We start from the raw sequence: 21,735 nt of genomic DNA on the forward strand, positions 1-21,735 counted from the left end.
TCTTGAATGAATCATAATTCACAACATAAAACGGCTCTACCACGTAGTGGTATTGCAAAACAAGTTATTATACTGATATAAACATATAGAGAAGTATGTGCGTTAAGTAGAGATGTTTCCCATGTGTACCAGTTAATGACAAATCAGTCAAGTGTTACCACAGAGCGTCTTTATTCTCATCGCGCTATGCTCCACGTGATTTCCAAACTTTACTTTCACTTTGCATGAGACAAATGGTGTATCTCGAGTCATGTATCTGTATAAATACGAGTGAGTACATATCATCTGTTAGAGCACTCTTGTTCGAATTGACCAAACATCGGGCTCTGGTGGTTGGTCTGGCTTTATAGCTTGTTTGCCATTTCAACTCTGACCTGCTGACCAAAACGCTATTTACAGCCCGCCGGGATATATTTCTGACTGCGTCATAAAAAAAAAAGCAACATCAACGCGACTACATGTATCTGAATGCTGGGTTCATTTCCAGATTCTGATCGCTATGTCGGATGCTTTGCGGAATCCGATTTTGTATCCCAGGGTACAGTGACATCAGCAGATGACTGCCTGGCTGCTTGTACTTCTACAACCAAGTACCCGTTCATGGCCCTAGGTAACTACCAGGATAACAATATACCCATTCATAGCCCTAGATAACTATCAGGATAACAATATACTCATTCATGGCCATAGATAACTATCAGGATAACAATATACCCATTCATGGCCTGAGATAACTATCAGGATAACAATATACCCATTCATGGCACTAGATAACTATCAGGATAACAATATACCCATTCATGGCACTAGATAATTATCAGGATAACAACATACCCATTCATGGCCCTTGGTAACTATCAGCATAACAATATACCCATTCATGGCCTGAGATAACTATCAGGATAACAATTGACCCATTCATGGCCTGAGATAACTATCAGGATAACAATGTAGCCATTCATGGCCCTAGGTAACTATTAGGATAACAATGTAGCCATTCATTGCCCTAGGTAACTATTAGGATAACAATGTACCCATTCACGGCCCTAGATAACTATCAGGATAACAATGTACCCATTCATGGCCTGAGATAACTATCAGGATAACAATGTAGCCATTCATGGCCCTAGGTAACTATTAGGATAACAATGTAGCCATTCATTGCCCTAGGTAACTATTAGGATAACAATGTGCCCATTCACGGCCTGAGATAACTATCAGGATAACAATGTAGCCATTCATGGCCCTAGGTAACTATCAGGATAACAATGTAGCCATTCACGGCCTGAGATAACTATCAGGATAACAATGTGCCCATTCATGGCCTGAGGTAACTACCAGGATAACAATGTGCCCATTCATGGCCTGAGATAACTATCAGGATAACAATGTAGCCATTCACGGCCTGAGATAACTATCAGGATAACAATGTGCCCATTCATGGCCTGAGATAACTATCAGGATAACAATGTGCCCATTCATGGGCCTAGATAACTATCAGGATAACAATGTGCCCATTCATGGCCTGAGATAACTATCAGGATAACAATGTAGCCATTCATGGCCCTAGGTAACTATTAGGATAACAATGTAGCCATTCACGGCCTGAGATAACTATCAGGATAACAATGTGCCCATTCATGGCCTGAGGTAACTACCAGGATAACAATGTGCCCATTCATGGCCTGAGATAACTATCAGGATAACAATGTAGCCATTCACGGCCTGAGATAACTATCAGGATAACAATGTGCCCATTCATGGCCTGAGATAACTATCAGGATAACAATGTGCCCATTCATGGCCTGAGGTAACTATCAGGATAACAATGTAGCCATTCACGGCACTAGGTAACTATTAGGATAACAATGTACCCATTCACGGCCTGAGATAACTATCAGGATAACAATGTGCCCATTCATGGCCTGAGATAACTATCAGGATAACAATGTAGCCATTCATGGCCCTAGGTAACTATCAGGATAACAATGTGCCCATTCATGGGCCTAGATAACTATCAGGATAACAATGTGCCCATTCATGGCCTGAGATAACTATCAGGATAACAATGTAGCCATTCATGGCCCTAGGTAACTATTAGGATAACAATGTAGCCATTCATGGCCCTAGGTAACTATTAGGATAACAATGTAGCCATTCATGGCCTGAGATAACTATCAGGATAACAATGTAGCCATTCATGGCCCTAGGTAACTATTAGGATAACAATGTAGCCATTCATGGCCCTAGGTAACTATTAGGATAACAATGTAGCCATTCATGGCCCTAGGTAACTATTAGGATAACAATGTAGCCATTCATGGCCTGAGATAACTATCAGGATAACAATGTAGCCATTCATGGCCCTAGGTAACTATTAGGATAACAATGTAGCCATTCATGGCCCTAGGTAACTATTAGGATAACAATGTAGCCATTCATGGCCCTAGGTAACTATTAGGATAACAATGTAGCCATTCATGGCCTGAGATAACTATCAGGATAACAATGTAGCCATTCACGGCCCTAGGTAACTATTAGGATAACAATGTACCCATTCACGGCCTGAGATAACTATCAGGATAACAATGTGCCCATTCATGGCCTGAGGTAACTATCAGGATAACAATGTAGCCATTCATGGCCCTAGGTAACTATCAGGATAACAATGTGCCCATTCATGGGCCTAGATAACTATCAGGATAACAATGTGCCCATTCATGGCCTGAGATAACTATCAGGATAACAATGTAGCCATTCATGGCCTTAGGTAACTATTAGGATAACAATGTAGCCATTCATGGCCCTAGGTAACTATTAGGATAACAATGTAGCCATTCATTGCCCTGGGTAAATATCAGGATAACAATGTACCTCTTCATAACCCTTGGTAACTATGGGGGTAGGAGTGTATCCTTTTGTCTCAGGGTAGTTATGAGGGTATTAACTTTTGCATCTTGGTTACGAGCAATTTGACCAATCAGCTTACCCTTTTCTTGGTCCCATGGCAATGTCAGAGTAACGGTTAATGAATATCCATAAGAACGTACATATGAACAGTTATTAAATATCCATGTGTAGATGTGTTTGATGCGATAACATAAGACCAGTTGCACGTTCCTCCACAGCCGACGCCGGGGGGACGACAGAGTGCACGTGTGGGGCATCTGTTGGTCATCTCGGTCAAGCCGACAGCAGCCGCTGCAGTCACACGTGTGTCCTCTCTACTGGTGGATACACGTGTGGTCAGACACCGAACAATGGTCTGGCTGTCTACAGGACGTTCGGTGAGTTGGTGTGTAATGTCACTGACGCGATCTCCTGTGGCTGTCTACAGGATGTTCGGTGAGTTGGTGTGTAATGTCACTGACGCGATCTCCTGTGGCTGTCTACAGGACGTTCGGTGAGTTGGTGTGTAATGTCACTTGCGCGATCTCCTGTGGCTGTCTACAGGACGTTCGGTGAGTTGGTGTGTAATGTAACTGGCGCGATCTCCTGTGGCTGTCTACAGGACGTTCGGTGAGTTGGTGTGTAATGTCACTGACGCGATCTCCTGTGGCTGTCTACAGGACGTTCGGTGAGTTGGTGTGTAATGTCACTTGCGCGATCTCCTGTGGCTGTCTACAGGACGTTCGGTGAGTTGGTGTGTAATGTAACTGGCGCGATCTCCTGTGGCTGTCTACAGGACGTTCGGTGAGTTGGTGTGTAACGTAACTTGCGCGATCTCCTGTGGCTGTCTACAGGACGTTCGGTGAGTTGGTGTGTAATGTAACTGGCGCGATCTCCTGTGGCTGTCTACAGGACGTTCGGTGAGTTGGTGTGTAATGTAACTGACGCGGTCTCCTGTGGCTGTCTACAGGACGTTCGGTGAGTTGGTGTGTAATGTAACTGACGCGATCTCCTGTGGCTGTCTAGAGGACGTTCGGTGAGTTGGTGTGTAATGTAACTGCCGCGATCTCCTGTGGCTGTCTACAGGACGTTCGGTGAGTTGGTATGTAATGTAACTGACGCGATCTCCTGTGGCTGTCTATAGGACGTTCGGTGAGTTGGTGTGTAATGTAACTGACGCGATCTCCTGTGGCTGTCTACAGGACGTTCCGTGAGTTGGTGTGTAATGTAACTGGCGCGATCTCCTGTGGCTGTCTACAGGACGTTCGGTGAGTTGGTGTGTAATGTAACTGCCGCGATCTCCTGTGGCTGTCTACAGGACGTTCGGTGAGTTGGTGTGTAATGTAACTGCCGCGATCTCCTGTGGCTGTCTACAGGACGTTCGGTGAGTTGGTGTGTAATGTAACTAACGCGATCTCCTGTGGCTGTCTACAGGACGTTCGTTGAGTTGGTGTGTAATGTAACTGACGCGATCTCCTGTGGCTGTCTACAGGACATTCGGTGAGTTGGTGTGTAATGTAACTGACGCGATCTCCTGTGGCTGTCTACAGGACGTTCGGTGAGTTGGTATGTAATGTAACTGACGCGATCTCCTGTGGCTGTCTACAGGACGTTCGGTGAGTTGGTATGTAATGTAACTGGCGCGATCTCCTGTGGCTGTCTACAGGACGTTCGGTGAGTTGGTGTGTAATGTAACTGCCGCGACCTCCTGTGGCTGTCTACAGGACGTTCGATGAGTTGGTGTGTAATGTAACTGGCGCGATCTCCTGTGGCTGTCTACAGGACGTTCGATGAGTTGGTGTGTAATGTAACTGGCGCGATCTCCTGTTGCTGTCTACAGGACATTCGGTGAGTTAGTGTATTGTAACTGCCGCGACCTCCTGTGGCTGTCTACAGGACGTTCGGTGAGTTGGTGTGTAATGTAACTGGCGCGATCTCCTGTGGCTGTCTACAGGACGTTCGATGAGTTGGTGTGTAATGTAACTGGCGCGATCTCCTGTGGCTGTCTATAGGACGTTCGATGAGTTGGTGTGTAATGTAACTGGCGCGATCTCCTGTGGCTGTCTACAGGACGTTCGATGAGTTGGTGTGTAATGTAACTGGCGCGATCTCCTGTGGCTGTCTACAGGACATTCGGTGAGTTAGTGTATTGTAACTGCCGCGACCTCCTGTGGCTGTCTACAGGACGTTCGGTGAGTTGGTGTGTAATGTAACTAACGCGATCTCCTGTGGCTGTCTACAGGCCGTTCGGTGAGTTGGTATGTAATGTAACTGATGCGTTCTCCTGTGGCTGTCTACAGGACTTTCGGTGAGTTGGTGTGTAATGTAACTGGCGCGATCTCCTGTGGCTGTCTACAGGACGTTCGGTGAGTTAGTGTGTAACGTAACTGGCGCGATCTCCTGTGGCTGTCTTCAGGACGTTCGGTGAGTTGGTGTGTAATGTAACTGGCGCAATCTCCTGTGGCTGTCTACAGGACGTTCGGTGAGTTGGTGTGTAATGTAACTGGCGCAATCTCCTGTGGCTGTCTGCAGGACGTGCGGTGAGTTGGTGTGTAATGTAACTGACGCGATCTCCTGTGGCTGTCTACAGGACGTGCGGTGAGTTGGTGTGTAATGTAACTGCCGCGATCTCCTGTGGCTGTCTACAGGACGTTCGGTGAGTTGGTGTGTAATGTAACTGCCGCGATCTCCTGTGGCTGTCTACAGGACGTTCGGTGAGTTGGTGTGTAATGTAACTGCCGCGACCTCCTGTGGCTGTCTACAGGACGTTCGGTGAGTTGGTGTGTAATGTAACTAACGCGATCTCCTGTGGCTGTCTACAGGACGTTCGGTGAGTTGGTGTGTAATGTAACTGACACGATCTCCTGTGGCTGTCTACAGGACGTTCGATGAGTTGGTGTGTAATGTAACTGACGCGATCTCCTGTGGCTGTCTACAGGACGTTCGGTGAGTTGGTGTGTAATGTAACTGGCGCGATCTCCTGTGGCTGTCTACAGGACGTTCGGTGAGTTGGTGTGTAATGTAACTAACGCGATCTCCTGTGGCTGTCTACAGGCCGTTCGGTGAGTTGGTATGTAATGTAACTGATGCGTTCTCCTGTGGCTGTCTACAGGACGTTCGGTGAGTTGGTGTGTAATGTAACTGGCGCGATCTCCTGTGGCTGTCTACAGGACGTTCGGTGAGTTGGTGTGTAATGTAACTGGAGCGATCTCCTGTGGCTGTCTACAGGATGTTCGGTGAGTTGGTGTGTAATGTAACTGGCGCGATCTCCTGTGGCTGTCTTCAGGACGTTCGGTGAGTTGGTGTGTAATGTAACTAATGCGATCTCCTGTGGCTGTCTACAGGACGTTCGGTGAGTTGGTATGTAATGTAACTGATGCGTTCTCCTGTGGCTGTCTACAGGACGTTCGGTGAGTTGGTGTGTAATGTAACTGGCGCGATCTCCTGTGGCTGTCTACAGGACGTTCGGTGAGTTGGTGTGTAATATAACTGGCCCTATATCCTGTGGCTGTCTTCAGGACGTTCGGTGAGTTGGTGTGTAATGTAACTGGCGCGATCTCCTGTGGCTGTCTACAGGACGTTCGGTGAGTTGGTGTGTAATGTAACTGCCGCGATCTCCTGTGGCTGTCTACAGGACGTTCGGTGAGTTGGTGTGTAATGTAACTGGGGCGATCTCCCGTGGCTGTCTACAGGATGTTCGGTGAGTTGGTGTGTAATGTAACTGACGCGATCTCCTGTGGCTGTCTTCAGGACGTTCGGTGAGTTGGTGTGTAATGTAACTGGCGCGATCTCCTGTGGCTGTCTACAGGACGTTCGGTGAGTTGGTGTGTAACGTAACTGACGCGATCTCCTGTGGCTGTCTTCAGGACGTTCGGTGAGTTGGTGTGTAATGTAACTGGCGCGATCTCCTGTGGCTGTCTACAGGACGTTTGGTGAGTTGGTATGTAACGTAACTGGCGCGATCTCCTGTGGCTGTCTACAGGACGTTCGGTGAGTTGGTGTGTAATGTAACTGGCGCGATCTCCTGTGGCTGTCTACAGGATGTTCGGTGAGTTGGTGTGTAATGTAACTGGCGCGATCTCCTGTGGCTGCCTACAGGCCGTTCGGTGAGTTGGTATGTAATGTAACTGGCGCGATCTCCTGTGGCTGTCTTCAGGATGTTCGGTGAGTTGGTGTGTAATGTAACTGGCGCGACCTCCTGTGGCTGTCTACAGGACGTTTGGTGAGTTGGTATGTAACGTAACTGGCGCGATCTCCTGTGGCTGTCTACAGGACGTTTGGTGAGTTGGTATGTAACGTAACTGGCGCGATCTCCTGTGGCTGTCTACAGGACGTTCGGTGAGTTGGTGTGTAATGTAACTGGCGCGATCTCCTGTGGCTGTCTACAGGATGTTCGGTGAGTTGGTGTGTAATGTAACTGGCGCGATCTCCTGTGGCTGCCTACAGGCCGTTCGGTGAGTTGGTATGTAATGTAACTGGCGCGATCTCCTGTGGCTGTCTTCAGGATGTTCGGTGAGTTGGTGTGTAATGTAACTTGCGCGACCTCCTGTGGCTGTCTACAGGACGTTTGGTGAGTTGGTATGTAACGTAACTGGCGCGATCTCCTGTGGCTGTCTACAGCACGTTCGGTGAGTTGGTGTGTAATGTAACTGGCGCGATCTCCTGTGGCTGTCTACAGGACGTTCGGTGAGTTGGTGTGTAATGTAACTGGCGCGATCTCCTGTGGCTGTCTAGAGGACGTTCGGTGAGTTGGTATGTAACGTAACTGGCGCGATCTCCTGTGGCTGTCTACAGGACGTTCGGTGAGTTGGTGTGTAATGTAACTGGCGCGATCTCCTGTGGCTGTCTACAGGACGTTCGGTGAGTTGGTGTGTAATGTAACTGGCGCGATCTCCTGTGGCTGTCTACAGGACGTTCGGTGAGTTGGTGTGTAATGTAACTGACGCGATCTCCTGTGGCTGTCTACAGGACGTTCGGTGAGTTGGTATGTAACGTTACTGGCGCGATCTCCTGTGGCTGTCTACAGGACGTTCGATGAGTTGGTATGTAACGTAACTGGCGCGATCTCCTGTGGCTGTCTACAGGACGTTCGGTGAGTTGGTATGTAACGTAACTGGCGCGATCTCCTGTGGCTGTCTACAGGACGTTCGGTGAGTTGGTGTGTAATTTAACTGGCGCGATCTCCTGTGGCTGTCTAGAGGACGTTCGGTGAGTTGGTGTGTAACGTAACTGGCGCGATCTTCCCTGACTTCCTTCAGGATGTTCGGTTAGTTGGTGTGTTATGTAACTTACACGATCTCCTGTGGCCGTCTACAGGTCGTTCGGTGAGTTAATTGTTAATGACATCGATGTGACATGATACTGTCGTGTTAGTACAAACGACGAGTTAGACTTCCTCTGGCTGTCTCAAGGTCATTCGTTGAGCAGGTCTGGTAATGGATGTGACATGATATTGTCGTGTTAGTACACACGACGAGTTAGTCGGCTAACGTCTCATGTCTGATCACAGGGCATACGTTGACTGGAGATGTTATACGACGAGACAGTCAGTTGTTGTCATTAACGGAGGACATTCACCCAACACTTTATCCTTCTATCAATACAGAGAAAAAATGCCCAGAACTATCAACTCCCGCAAACGCCACGTCGACTGTGTCAAAGGTCTACAACGTTCCGGGCATCATGACGTTCCAGACTCAGATGACGTACACGTGCGTCACTGGCTTCGAGTTCCCAGACTCCTCAACAGCCAAGTCTGTTTCATGTCTGCAGTCTAATGTATGGAATGAATCGATTCCCGACTGCCAAGGTAGGATTACTGAAATACCTTTCATAGGCCTATACCTTGATATCTCAAATGTCAGTCCTCCATCTATTTGTCGTCAATAGGGAACGGGAGGTAATTTCATTATTGTTTCAATCATAAGGAAGATAATTTATGGATGTCAACTTCTTTATTATGAGGACTTTTGTTGTCCTTACATACACATATATATGCTCTCTGCCTTATAGCATTCATTCACCTGATGAAGGAGTATGCATATACTCCGAAACGTTGTTTTTCCTCATAATTCAGAAGTTGACATCCATAAATTCTCTTCCTTATGTGTATCATTTCTAAATGCCATTCAAAGACTTGTTTCTATCATGTTATTCTAACAAACGATGGTATTCCAGGACAAACTATCTTGCAGATGATTGAAGATGGTGACGTTCTTTTTAATGAGGCGAAGAGGACAGAAATAATTTAGCTGTACATGTGTTTCATGTCCAACATCAACAGCAACTGACTATAGAGGGTCCTGCTCGTGTTATACTCGTGTTGTGCTCGGTATTGTTTGTAGTTAACTCGTGTGTATCGTTCTGCGATCGTAATGCCCTTATTTGTGACACGACGTGAACACGATGTTTTAACACAAAGTGAGTACGACGTGAGTACAATGTCTTCGTGATAGACACGATTTATACTAGCACAACACGTTTTAATTTTCATGGGGAAGAGCAAACTGCGTCCTTGTCACGAGTATAATACGATGTTTATACGAGCTGAACGAGTACGAGCAAGCTACGATGTACCACGAGCTTATCGCTTGTGCGCTACGATATGATCACGTGCGCATGCGCGGGTGACGCAAGATCGTCACGTGTATAAATACCGGTCGCGTCCCTCACCAGGAATCAGTTTACCGCGTTAAACATTAATTTGCAGCAATTTTCAGATTTTCAGAGTTTTGATATCAGTATCCCACCTCGGATTAAGGCCGAAAGTTGGCTGGGGACACGACAGCGGCTGAGGAAGAGTGCCAGGAAGATGGAGCAGGAGAGGAAGAGGTCACCGTCACCCACAGATAGCCAGGACCAGGCCAAGGACCAGTCTCAATCCCTCAAATCCAGTTTGGAGAGATCACCCCCAACCACAACCACACCCACACAGACCAAGGACAAAACAAGGCCGAGGACAAGTCCCCAGCCCTCAATCCCAGTTTGGAGAGGTCACCCACAACCACACCTACACAGAGCCAGACCCAAGGCCAGGGCGAGGATAATCCCCCAGCCCTCAATCCCAGTTTGGAGAGGTCATCCACAACCACACTCACACAGAGCCAGGCCCAAGACAAGGCCGAGGACAAGCCTCACCCATAAATCCCAGTTTGGAGAGGTCACCCACAACCACACCTACACAGAGCCAGGCCCAAGACAAGGCCGAGGACAAGCCTCACCCATAAATCCCAGTTTGGAGAGGTCACCCACAACCACACCTACACAGAGCCAGGCCCAAGACCAGGCCGAGGACAAGTCTCCTTAGCCCTCAATCTCAGTTTGGAGAAGTCACCCACAACCACACTCACACAGACCAAGGACAAAACCAGGCCGAGGACATGTCCCCAGCCCTCAATCCCAGTTTGGAGAGGTCACCCACAACCACACCCACACAGAGCCAGGCCCAAGACAAGGGCGAGGACAAGCCACAGTCCCTCAGGACGAATCTGAATCTGAATCTGAACTCATGTCAAGTGAAACTTGTAGTGAAAAAGTAGTGACTAAAATATTCTCATGCAAAATATAATAAATGTGAACTATTGCAAGAAATGCCACACAGTGATTAGATCCAAGTAGATTAAGAATATTTATCATACAGATGTACAAGGATGCCAGAATCCTCCATAATGCGTCGTGCAAGTGGCAGCCTGTAGTTGTAGAGGCGTTGTTTCCTTGACAACGACCTCTGGGGTATAGCTTCATAAGTCATGATTGCATGGCGAAGGCGTCGCCTACCACTGTGGGGTATGGCAGAAGTTGGTCGTGTCTGGGAAATGGTGTGGGAGGGGGCACACCAAGGTTGTTGTTCTCCAGCGCTGCCCACAACATCGTCCACGCAAAGACGCCACCATCCGAAGCTCTGAAAATAAGATATGATTGAATGGACGATAATCATACTGATAATTTACAATAAGACAAAAGTCGGTCCTATTCTGGTTGCGGTTTGTTTCGTCGTGTTGACATCGTGATAAACCCGTGTTAATGTCGCAGTAAGCTCGTAACGAAACTAGTCTATATCGAGCCAACATCGTAACATTTCGTAATGACATCGTACAAAACTCGTGTTATATTCGTTGTAAGCTCGTGGTGTGCCCGTACGAAATCGTGCTAGTGTCGTGTGTACTCACACACATTAATTTATACCCAGTACGAAATTTCACACATCGTCATATATCGCGGTCAACATCGCGAAAGTGGGCGGGTAGCATAACTCACTCACTCACATCTTGAATAATAATAGCAGGAATGCACAAATGGCACTGATGTGACCACCACTTCCTGTCATGATGTGACCACTTCCTGTCACGATGTGACCAATTCCTGTCATGATGTGACCACTTCCTGTCATGATGTGACCACTTCCTGTCATGTATTGACCCAACAATATTAACCGTGCTCTGAATGTATCAGTGAAACACTGCCCGGCACCTACGGACCCCCTGAATGCCACGCGAGACGGCAACGACACCGTGTATGGCACCGTCATCACCTACACCTGCGACCCTGGTTACGTCAACAACATGGGGCTGACGACGCAGACTACGACGTGCAGCGACTCCAAGACGTGGAGCGTGACGCCGGATGACTGTACACGTGAGATGCCGTTTCTTCTTAGTTTCAACACAATCAGTAATGGTACTCTCGTGTCCTTTGATTGTCTGGTTCATCTATCACTTGTTGTGCTGCATCAGGAAATAAAATTAATACCTTTTAAAATTAATGACGGGTGCTAGCGGCAGGACAGGACTTGCTTACCCTTTTCGCGAACACCTGGTGTCATCAATGATTTTCAATGGTCCGTTCATATAATTTCTACAGCTATTTGCCCTTTACGCCAAGTGGAATCTGTTTCGGCAGAAAATCTAGGCTGGTTATTCTCTTCCTACGCCCACTTTATATTACAAATATACCTTCACCTATATGTAGGGCATGTGGAACTGATCTCCGCAGATAGCTACAAAATAACTGAATCTCTTTCTCATTTGAAACATTGCCCTACAAAATGGATACATACCGAACAACACATTTTCATGTTTTCCCCCCAATGTCTTATGTTGATATCTTCCATAATGGTGTTTGTAAAATAAAAGATTTTGACAGCACCTAAACACAAACTCACTGTCGTGAGTATTTGATTACACCACTAACGTAGCTGACCGCTCCCTGCAGCCCGTCCATGCGACGCTGTGCCTGTCTTGGAGAACGCCGACGTACTTGAGAGCGTCGCCGGCGTTGTTTACGGCGTCGTGATCACCTACAAGTGCCGGCCCAGCTCCATGTTCTCCGACAACAGCACCGTAAAGACGTCTGGGTGTGACCAGGATGGACGGTGGTCAGAACCCTCTTCAGGCTGTCAATGTGAGTAGGGTCTGTAAGAAAAGGTACCCGCGGGATATCTGTCTTGGATGTACAAGGTTTTATATGCCGGTGTAAGGAAAAGTGATCTTTTCTGGACCATTTAAGTCATAATACATCTGACTGAGTGATATGTTTGCGTTGTTGGTTTGGGATATTTTTTCTACTGACATGGTGATGACGCTTAGTGGGCATTGTCTATTGAGGTACTTTCGTATACTGAATGTGCATGGTGATGGTGGCCGAGTACTTGGTGATGGTGACCGAGAGCTTGGTGATGTTGACTGGATGCTTGGTGATGGTGACTGGATGCTTGGTGATGGTGACTGGATACTTGGTGATGGTGACCGAGTACTTGGTGATGGTGACTGGATGCTGGGTGATGCTGACCGAGTGCTTGGTGATGGTGACTGGATGCTTGGTGATGGTGACCGAGTACTTGGTGATGGTGACTGGATGCTTGGTGATGTTGACTGGATGCTTGGTGATGGTGACCGAGTACTTTGCGATGGTGGCTGAGTACTTTGTGATGGTGACTGGATGCTTGGTGATGGTGACCGAGTACTTGGCGATGGTGGCTGAGTACTTGGTGATGGTGACTGGATGCTTGGTGATGTTGACTGGATGCTTGTTGATGGTGACTGGATGCTTGTTGATGGTGACTGGATGCTTGGTGATGGTGACTGGATGCTTGGTGATGGTGACCGAGTACTTGGCGATGGTGGCTGAGTACTTGGTGATGGTGACTGAGTGCTTGTTGAGTATGACCAAGTAACTTATTGATGGTGATTGAGTACTTATTGATTGTGAACAAGTACTTTATGATGGTGACCAAGTACTTGTTGATGACGACAGAGTGCTTGTTGATGATGACTGAGTACTTGCTGATGATGACACAGTGCTTGTTGATGACGACAGAGTGCTTGTTGATGATGACTGAGTACTTGCTGATGATGACACAGTGCTTGTTGATGATGACCAAGGGTCTCATGTATCCCCAGTTTACCGGTGTCCCGGGGCTCCATATCTCCCGGGGGCAACGTACGAGTACCTAGACGCCTTCTCGGTGCGCTACACCTGTAAGTCCGACTTCTCCTTTGACGATGGATCATCAGAGGTCAACTCCACGTGTGGCCCCGATAACACATGGTCTGACGTCACCGTGAAGTGTGTGTTCTCAGGTAAGCCTTGCAGGCATTATTGTAAAATAGGAGGCATTTCTAAGACCCGACGGAATACGAATTGGTGGCTGCGTCAAAGCAATTTCTTCCAGAAATATAAAAGGGTGGTTTTCTTCTTATTTTTGAATTGTGGTGACACGGAAGCACTGACATAAGGCTCGGTTTATCTGCGTGCCAGATGCCAGGCTCTGCAAGTCGTTGGTTCGAATCCAGTATTCGGCCTGATTATGATCCTTGGTCTGTCACAACCATAAACGTGCTCTCCGGGTCCTCCATCTTTATTACGTTCACGTGTCATAACGGTTCGAAGCGACGTTTCACCAAGATTGTGTCCGACACTTCGTTGTCTGAGATGGACGCTTTAGACGCATGCTGTCTCATATCACCATTGTAGAATGGATATTTTCTCATGTTACCATTGTATAATGTACGCTATATCATATTACCATAGTAGAATGCATGTTGTTTCATATTACCATTGTAGAATACATGTTATTTCATATTACCATTGTAGAATGTATGTTTTCTCATATTACCATTGTAGAATGCATGTTATCTCATATTACCATTGTAGAATGCATGTTATTTCATATTAGCATTGTAGAATACATGCTATCTCATATTACCATTGTAGAATGCATGTTATCTCATAATACCATTGTAGAATGCATGTTATCTCATGTTACCATTGTAGAATGCATGTTATCTCATATTACCATTGTAAAATGCATGTTATTTCATATTACTATTGTAACATACATACTTTCTCATATTACCATTGTATAATGCATGTTATCTCATATTACCATTGTAGAATGCATACTTTCTCATATTACCATTGTAGAAGGTATGTTATCTCATATTACCATAGTAACATACATACTTTCTCATATTACCATTGTAAAATGCATGTTATCTCATATTACCATTGTAAAATGCATGTTATCTCATATTACCATTGTTGCAGCGTCGTCCCGCAAGCGTGAGACAAGCGTGTGTCTCAGCAGGAGAGATCACAGGATTGTTGGAGACGTGGTGCAAACCTCATCACGGAGCCGTCTGGGATGCGGCGTCATCTGCCTCCAGAACCCAGCATGTCGCTACTACAACTACCACAACGACCCTACCCTCACCGATAACTGTCAATTGTACGTCGACACGATGGCGTCTTCGATCTTTGAAGCTAACACCGGGTGGGACAGTTACAACCTGAGAGACACCTGCTAGATCCCGCGGGGAGGTGTCCAGCGTAGAAAGGCCATACCCTGTGAACAGCGATTATCTCCTCCTGAAGGATGATCTCGACCTTACTCCAGGGGGCACTAGGGGTCACACGTTGGGCGATTTACGTCTCCTCTGTGATGCAGACATGATAAGCACATTCCACAACAGAGAATGGATTAGATATCACTCATTGGGTTAATTGTTATTAGAAACTCTAATGGACAGTCGCTTTTCAGAGATCAAAACCGTTTTCATTAACGAAAAGCTGCTAGTTCGGTAGTGTCTGGTCATCCAATGTTACAGTAATATATGAGGACAGAAGTCGGGTTAGATCGAATGCTCATTATGCAGACGTGTTAATAATATTGCCCTAGTCGCATGTAGCAACCTGATCGCGCTAACTTAGTACAGGTGTGGCGAGACTCGTCAACAGGTGACATGTGGGCTGTGAATCAGTCGCTTCAGAATACACTCCCAAGTGTCTCTCAGCGTCTTTTTCAGTTGCAATATATGCTGTCGGCCTCGAGACGCTTCTCCCAGTTAAGACATTCACTGTCGGTGTCTCTGTCAGTTAAAATATACACTGCCTCGACACGGCTGATCATACGTAATCGAGGCTTGGGTGGTTTTCCTCATACCCCACTCACTAATTTGTCTGGTCCATGCTTGATTTTTGACAAGTCGCCGTCATATAGCTGGAGTAGTTTGATGACTGCGGCGCTAGACAATATGCAATCATTCACTCACGTTCATCCAATACGATACGATACACATTACCGGTGTCTCATTCTCAGTCACGAAAAATAATGTAGGCATATCTTTGTTAAAATATAAACTGGCGGAACAAACACTGAACGACACCGTGTGGTTCCTCCAGTGTGTTTGTTTATGAAGACATGGTGGAAAACGCAACTGTTTTTGCTGCTGATGTGATATCTTTATATGACAATGGCGCAACATACACACTACTTGCATCCACCTGGAGATGGCATCACCCCCATCTCATGCTTTGTTTGTTGTTTAACGCCGCACTCAACAATATTCAAGCTATATGACCTCGGTCTGTAAACAAATCGAGTCTGAAGCAGATAATCCAGTGACTGACATTATGACCTCTCTGTACGCAATTGGGATACGATGACATGCATTAACTAAGTCAGCGAGCCTGACAACCTGATCCCGTTAGTCGCCTCTTACGACAAGCATAGTCGCCTTTTATGGCAAGAATGGGTTGCTGAAGACCTATTCTACACTGGATCTCCCCAGGCCCCCGTCTCATGTATTACAAACAGGTGTCCTCTGAACTCGGTTGAACGTACAATGTAGCCTTAGTGATCAACGCTTTTAATTTAATATATTGTTACTTGTTATTTATTATACACGTTGATAAAATGTGAATTCTCAGTGTGATTTTGTTGTTGTTTGAAAACAAATTGAGGCTGTTCCCAGCATGAAAATGATATGACAGAGGTTGATTTGTGAGATGAGATCCTGTCATTACGCGCGCACAGCTTGTGATAATATCACCAACATCCGATGTCCACATAGTTATGTCGTGGTGATCTGCCGGCGTCTCTACAATAATGACTAATTCCTGGTGAACTGGGAAAAGCAGATAAGTCTTGGTTGTACCTTGCCCGTCCTCCATGTGTGGTGTGGTGTGGTGTGGTGTGGTGTGGTGTGGTGTGGTTTAACGTCGCACTCGGCAGTATTCCAGCTATGTGACGGCGGTCTGTAAATAATCGAGTCTGAACCAGACAATCCAGTGATTCACATTATGACCATCGATCCACGCAATTGGGATACGACGACATGCATCAACCAAGTCAGCGAGCCTGACCACCCGATCCCATTAGTCGCCTCTTACGACAAGGATTGTCGCCTTGTAGTGTCGTGTCGTGTCGTGTCGTGTCGTGTCGTGTCGTGTCGTGTCGTGTCGTGTAGTGCAGTGTAGTGTAGTGTAAGGGTCACGCTTCGTGTAGCCACCCCCCTCTCCCACACACTCCTCCCCATCCCACACACACCCTCCACACACACACCTAACTAGTCACCATAGTACCTGTGTCCATATCAGTTACCGTGGCTACACAACACGTCCGGGATGAACTGACCGCCTCCATGGTGCAGTAGATTGAGCGTCTGTCCGAAAAGCGGAAGGTCGGCGGTTCGATCCCCTATCGACCCCTGGCCGCATCATAAACGATGGTACTTGTTGTTACCCTGCCTCGCGCTCGGCATTAAGGGGCTAAAACAAGGACTGGTCGGCTCGGAGTCAGTATACTGTGTCTGAGTGGGATATTCATGTTAAACTGCGGCTTGGTATTTCAGCGGACCGGCACTAAAATCGGCATTAATCCGGACTAGTTCAATCAGGCATACACATGCATACACATCGCTATTAACATGTAATAATAATGACGCGCCGTTGAAGCCCATTTGTTTCACCTCCTGGAAGGACTGATATATAGTGTCTTCCAGCGTCGGCTGGTATCCCAGCTGTCTCTGCATGTATACATAAGTAAACAGCCCCACTCCCACAGATGCATGCACGACGACGACCTGGGATGCGGGACAAACTACAGCATGCACGACGACGACCTGGGATGCCGGGCAAACTACAGCATGCACGACGACGACCTGGGATGCGGGACAAACTACAGCATGCACGACGACGACCTGGGATACGGGACAAACTACAGCATGCACTGAGACGACCTGGGATGCGGGACAAACTACAGCATGCACTGAGACGACCTGGGATGCGAGACACACTACAGCATGCACTGAGACGACTTGGGATGCGGGACAAACTACAACATGCACGACGACAACCTGGGACGCGAGACAAACTACAGCATGCACGACGACGACCTGGGATGCGGGACAACTACAGCATGCACGACGACGACCTGGGATGCGGGACAAACTACAGCATGCACGACGACGACCTGGGATGCCGGGCAAACTACAGCATGCACTGAGACGACCTGGGATGCGGGACAAACTACAGCATGCACGACGACGACCTGGGATACGGGACAAACTACAGCATGCACTGAGACGACCTGGGATGCGGGACAAACTACAGCATGCACTGAGACGACCTGGGATGCGGGACAAACTACAGCATGCACGACGACGGCCTGGGATACGGGACAAACTACAGCATGCACTGAGGCGACCTGGGATGCGGGACAAACTACAGCATGCACTGAGACGACCTGGGATGCGGGACAACTACAGCATGCACTGAGACGACCTGGGATGCGGGACAAACTACAGCATGCACTGAGACGACCTGGGATGCGGGACAACTACAGCATGCACGACGACGACCTGGGATGCGGGACAAACTACAGCATGCACGACGACGACCTGGGATGCCGGGCAAACTACAGCATGCACGACGACGACCTGGGATGCGGGACAAACTACAGCATGCACGACGACGACCTGGGATACGGGACAAACTACAGCATGCACTGAGACGACCTGGGATGCGGGACAAACTACAGCATGCACTGAGACGACCTGGGATGCGAGACACACTACAGCATGCACTGAGACGACTTGGGATGCGGGACAAACTACAACATGCACGACGACGGCCTGGGACGCGAGACAAACTACAGCATGCACGACGACGACCTGGGATGCGGGACAACTACAGCATGCACGACGACGACCTGGGATGCGGGACAAACTACAGCATGCACGACGACGACCTGGGATACGGGACATTACAGCATATACGATGACGACCTGGGATGCGGGACAAACTACAGTATGTACGATGACGACCTGGGATGCGGGACAAACTTCAGCATGCACGGCGACGATCTGGGATGCGGGACAAACTACATAATGGACGACGACGGCCTGGGATGCGGGACAAACTACCGCATGCACGACGACAACCTGGGTATTTGGGCAACGCTACAGCTACTCGGCATATACACTACTTACAACACAACACTGTTGTTTTCAAATTGTAAAATGTATCATAAGAAGACATTGGCGTCCCACGGTCAAAGAACTAAAGCCGATGGACAAGCTGTGTCAAAAAGTCCTTAATTCACTTTAAGGACTTTCCAAATTCAAGGACTTTCTGTGAGGTCATGGTAGGGGTCCATACATAGAGAGAATCTGGGAACAATGACAGATTCTCGAACCAAATATACACGACTTGACCTGAAGTGGTTAAGAATTTTAATTTTATGTTAACTTTGTTCGTTGCTGCACCAGAAGTGATAGCCTGTAAGACGTAAAACCCGATAGAAACGTTTCTGCCCTTGATCGAATATATTCCCGATAAAATACAGCGAAGAATTTTTTTATGAAAAAGAACATTCGTTCATTCTTCCCGGAGCGTAATAATATATTATGAGGCGGGAGAATGGGTGGCCTCCTTTTTTGGTTACATTGTTTGAGTGGGGAGGTAGAGTAGGATGACCTGGAGATAAGCAACAACATTGTACTTAAGATTATTGTATGGTTGTGTGGATCATGTTCATTTAAGGAAACGAGTGTCCAAATTGTGTTCCCAAGCAGCCCAGAATGGCGCCCACTGTTGCAGCAATGCTCTGAATAATGTAACTGATTTTGCATTGTTCTTCACAGTTTTTGTGTGATAATGAATAACTAACCAATCTGTGAAGTTATTATTGTTGACGTATTTATTCATAAGAATTGACGTCAATATGTTTTTACATTACACAGTATGCGCACTGGGGATGACGTTTTATACTTTCATAGACACAACAAATATTGTTGTCAATTCTTAAATTACACTTTGTAGTTAGCTGTGTGACAACAGTGGAATCTGTGTTACGTCAACAAGAATGAAGGGCACACAAAATCGCGTGCATCCGTTGTGCTTCATAAAGCTTCACAACCTCGCTTATTCTAAACCATATGGCTAATACATATAGAATACTAAACGAGCTCCCGTGTAATACCAATTTTATGAAACGAGTGAATAGTTGTGGTATCTGACGAGCGAAAACGAGTCAGATACCACAACTATTCACGAGTTTCATAAAATTGGTTTTACACGGGAGCGACTTTAGTATTTTATTTATTACTTGCCATTTATAACGTTTTTTGAATTATATATTGAGTATGAATAGGCTGACACCTACACGATCCACGGCATATTCCAATTGAGTTTAACAGAATAATTCTTCAAACACGTCAAAAGTTGAAACGTAGGAATTTAATACCATACAACGGTCCACCTTTAGAATTCACAAAATTATCGTAGGGCTAAGACTATCGCAACTCACATACTTTAACTAAGACTTACGACTGTCGTTGCGCTACAATAGATCGCCTTGTGGAACGGGCCTTGCACCTCAAAGTTTACAATAACGTCACAATACCCGATGACGTAATTTGTGGAATTTTGTTGCAAGATCCATCGGCGAAACAATGCCATGTGACGTCAGCCTAGCAACAAGGTTGCTGGGGTCATCGAGTGTGCATAAGCTCCTCTCAGTGATCTATCAACTCCACACGCAATATCGTTGAATAAGCCAAGGGATGTTGAGAGCTTTCAATATTTGTTCGTGAAACGTGTTCCGAGAGTACAGAAGCACGCGTTTTGGTATTACACAATGTGTAATACAGCTGTATGTTTATTAAACGGGTGATCTCTTCACGGGCAAGTAATAAATCGAGATAGTAAATACGTGTGTATGGGAGAACGAGGGAAGTAAAATATTGCATTACTTTCTTTACCATCCGCTATCATAAATAGTAGAGAAGAGAAATGTTCTTTATCAAGAGAGCCGTGTCAAAAGGCTAACGGCGCCCTCGTGTGACGTCCTCATCTACCTTGACGTCACAAACATTTCACGTCAACTGTGTCTTTATGACGTCAACAACGATTTATGTATTACATCAACAACGATTTATGTATTACGTCAACAACGATTGTCTTCATTACGCCAACAACGTTGCCTTCGTTACGTCAGTAACGATGTCTATACTAAATCAACACCGATGCCTATATTACGTTAACAACGATGTCTGTATTACGTCAACAATGATGCCTATTTTACGTCAACAATGATGCCTATTTTAAGTTAACAATGATGCCTATTTTAAGTTAACAATGATGCCCATTTTACGTTAACAATGATGCCTATTTTACGTCAACAGTGATGCCTATTTTACGTCAACAATGATGCCTATTTCAAGTTAACAATGATGCCTATTTTACGTTAACAATGATGCCTATTTTACGTTAACAATGATGCCCATTTTACGTTAACAATGATGCCTATTTTACGTCAACAGTGATGCCTATTTTACGTCAACAATGATGCCTATTTTACGTTAACACTGATGTCTACATTATGTTAATAATGATGTATGCATTACGACGGTGTGAATCACGTCTTCGTTTCCTCTTGTATGGTACCATAGTCTAATTCTTGGTTACCTTGTATTTCTTGTGTCATATGACCCTCGTTACCTTCGGTCAGTGCGTCTTTAACTGACAAAACCATGGCCACGCAATCGATATGTATATATATACATATATGGACAGTTTTACACATGGCAGCCGAATTTGTAAAGCAGCTGTTACCAATACAATCAAAACTGGCATATCGTCACACAACCCCTTACACCTGAATATTGTCACGTGTCCTCTTACACCTGAATATTGTCACGTGTCCCCTTACACCTGGATATTATCACGTTTTCTCACACATGGATATTGTCAAATGCCCCCTAACACCTGAATATTGTTACGTGTCCTCTTACACCTGGATATTGTCACGTGTCCCCTTACACCTGGATATTGTCACGTGTCCCCTTACACCTGAATATTGTCACGTGTCCCCTTCCACCTGAATATTGTCACGTGTCCTCTTACACCTGAATATTGTCACGTGTCCCCTTACACCTGGATATCATCACGTTTTCTCACACATGGATATTGTCAAATGCCTCCTTACACCTGAATATTGTCACGTGTCCTCTTACACCTGGATATTGTCACGTGTCCTCTTACACCTGGATATTGTCACGTGTCCCC

At 46.4% G+C, this 21,735-nt stretch overlaps 1 protein-coding gene across 1 annotated transcript in view; it reads left to right on the top strand.

Annotated features, from left to right (window-relative positions):
* The window catches only part of LOC124129714, a 73,562-nt gene extending 57,474 nt beyond the window's left edge, over positions 1-16,088 (top strand). Inside the window, exons 25-31 of the mRNA XM_048382380.1 lie at positions 488-610; positions 3,129-3,287; positions 8,495-8,698; positions 11,341-11,523; positions 12,100-12,288; positions 13,287-13,466; positions 14,434-16,088. Of these exons, the coding sequence (XP_048238337.1) occupies positions 488-610; positions 3,129-3,287; positions 8,495-8,698; positions 11,341-11,523; positions 12,100-12,288; positions 13,287-13,466; positions 14,434-14,693 (1,298 nt within the window). The 3' untranslated portion in view covers positions 14,694-16,088. The remainder of the gene's footprint in view (positions 1-487; positions 611-3,128; positions 3,288-8,494; positions 8,699-11,340; positions 11,524-12,099; positions 12,289-13,286; positions 13,467-14,433) is intronic.
* Positions 16,089-21,735: the final 5,647 nt, after the last annotated feature.

This window comes from Haliotis rufescens, unplaced genomic scaffold, assembly GCF_023055435.1.
Source record: "Haliotis rufescens isolate VD_foot unplaced genomic scaffold, xgHalRufe1.0.p SCAF_4, whole genome shotgun sequence".
Lineage (NCBI taxonomy): Eukaryota > Metazoa > Mollusca > Gastropoda > Lepetellida > Haliotidae > Haliotis > Haliotis rufescens.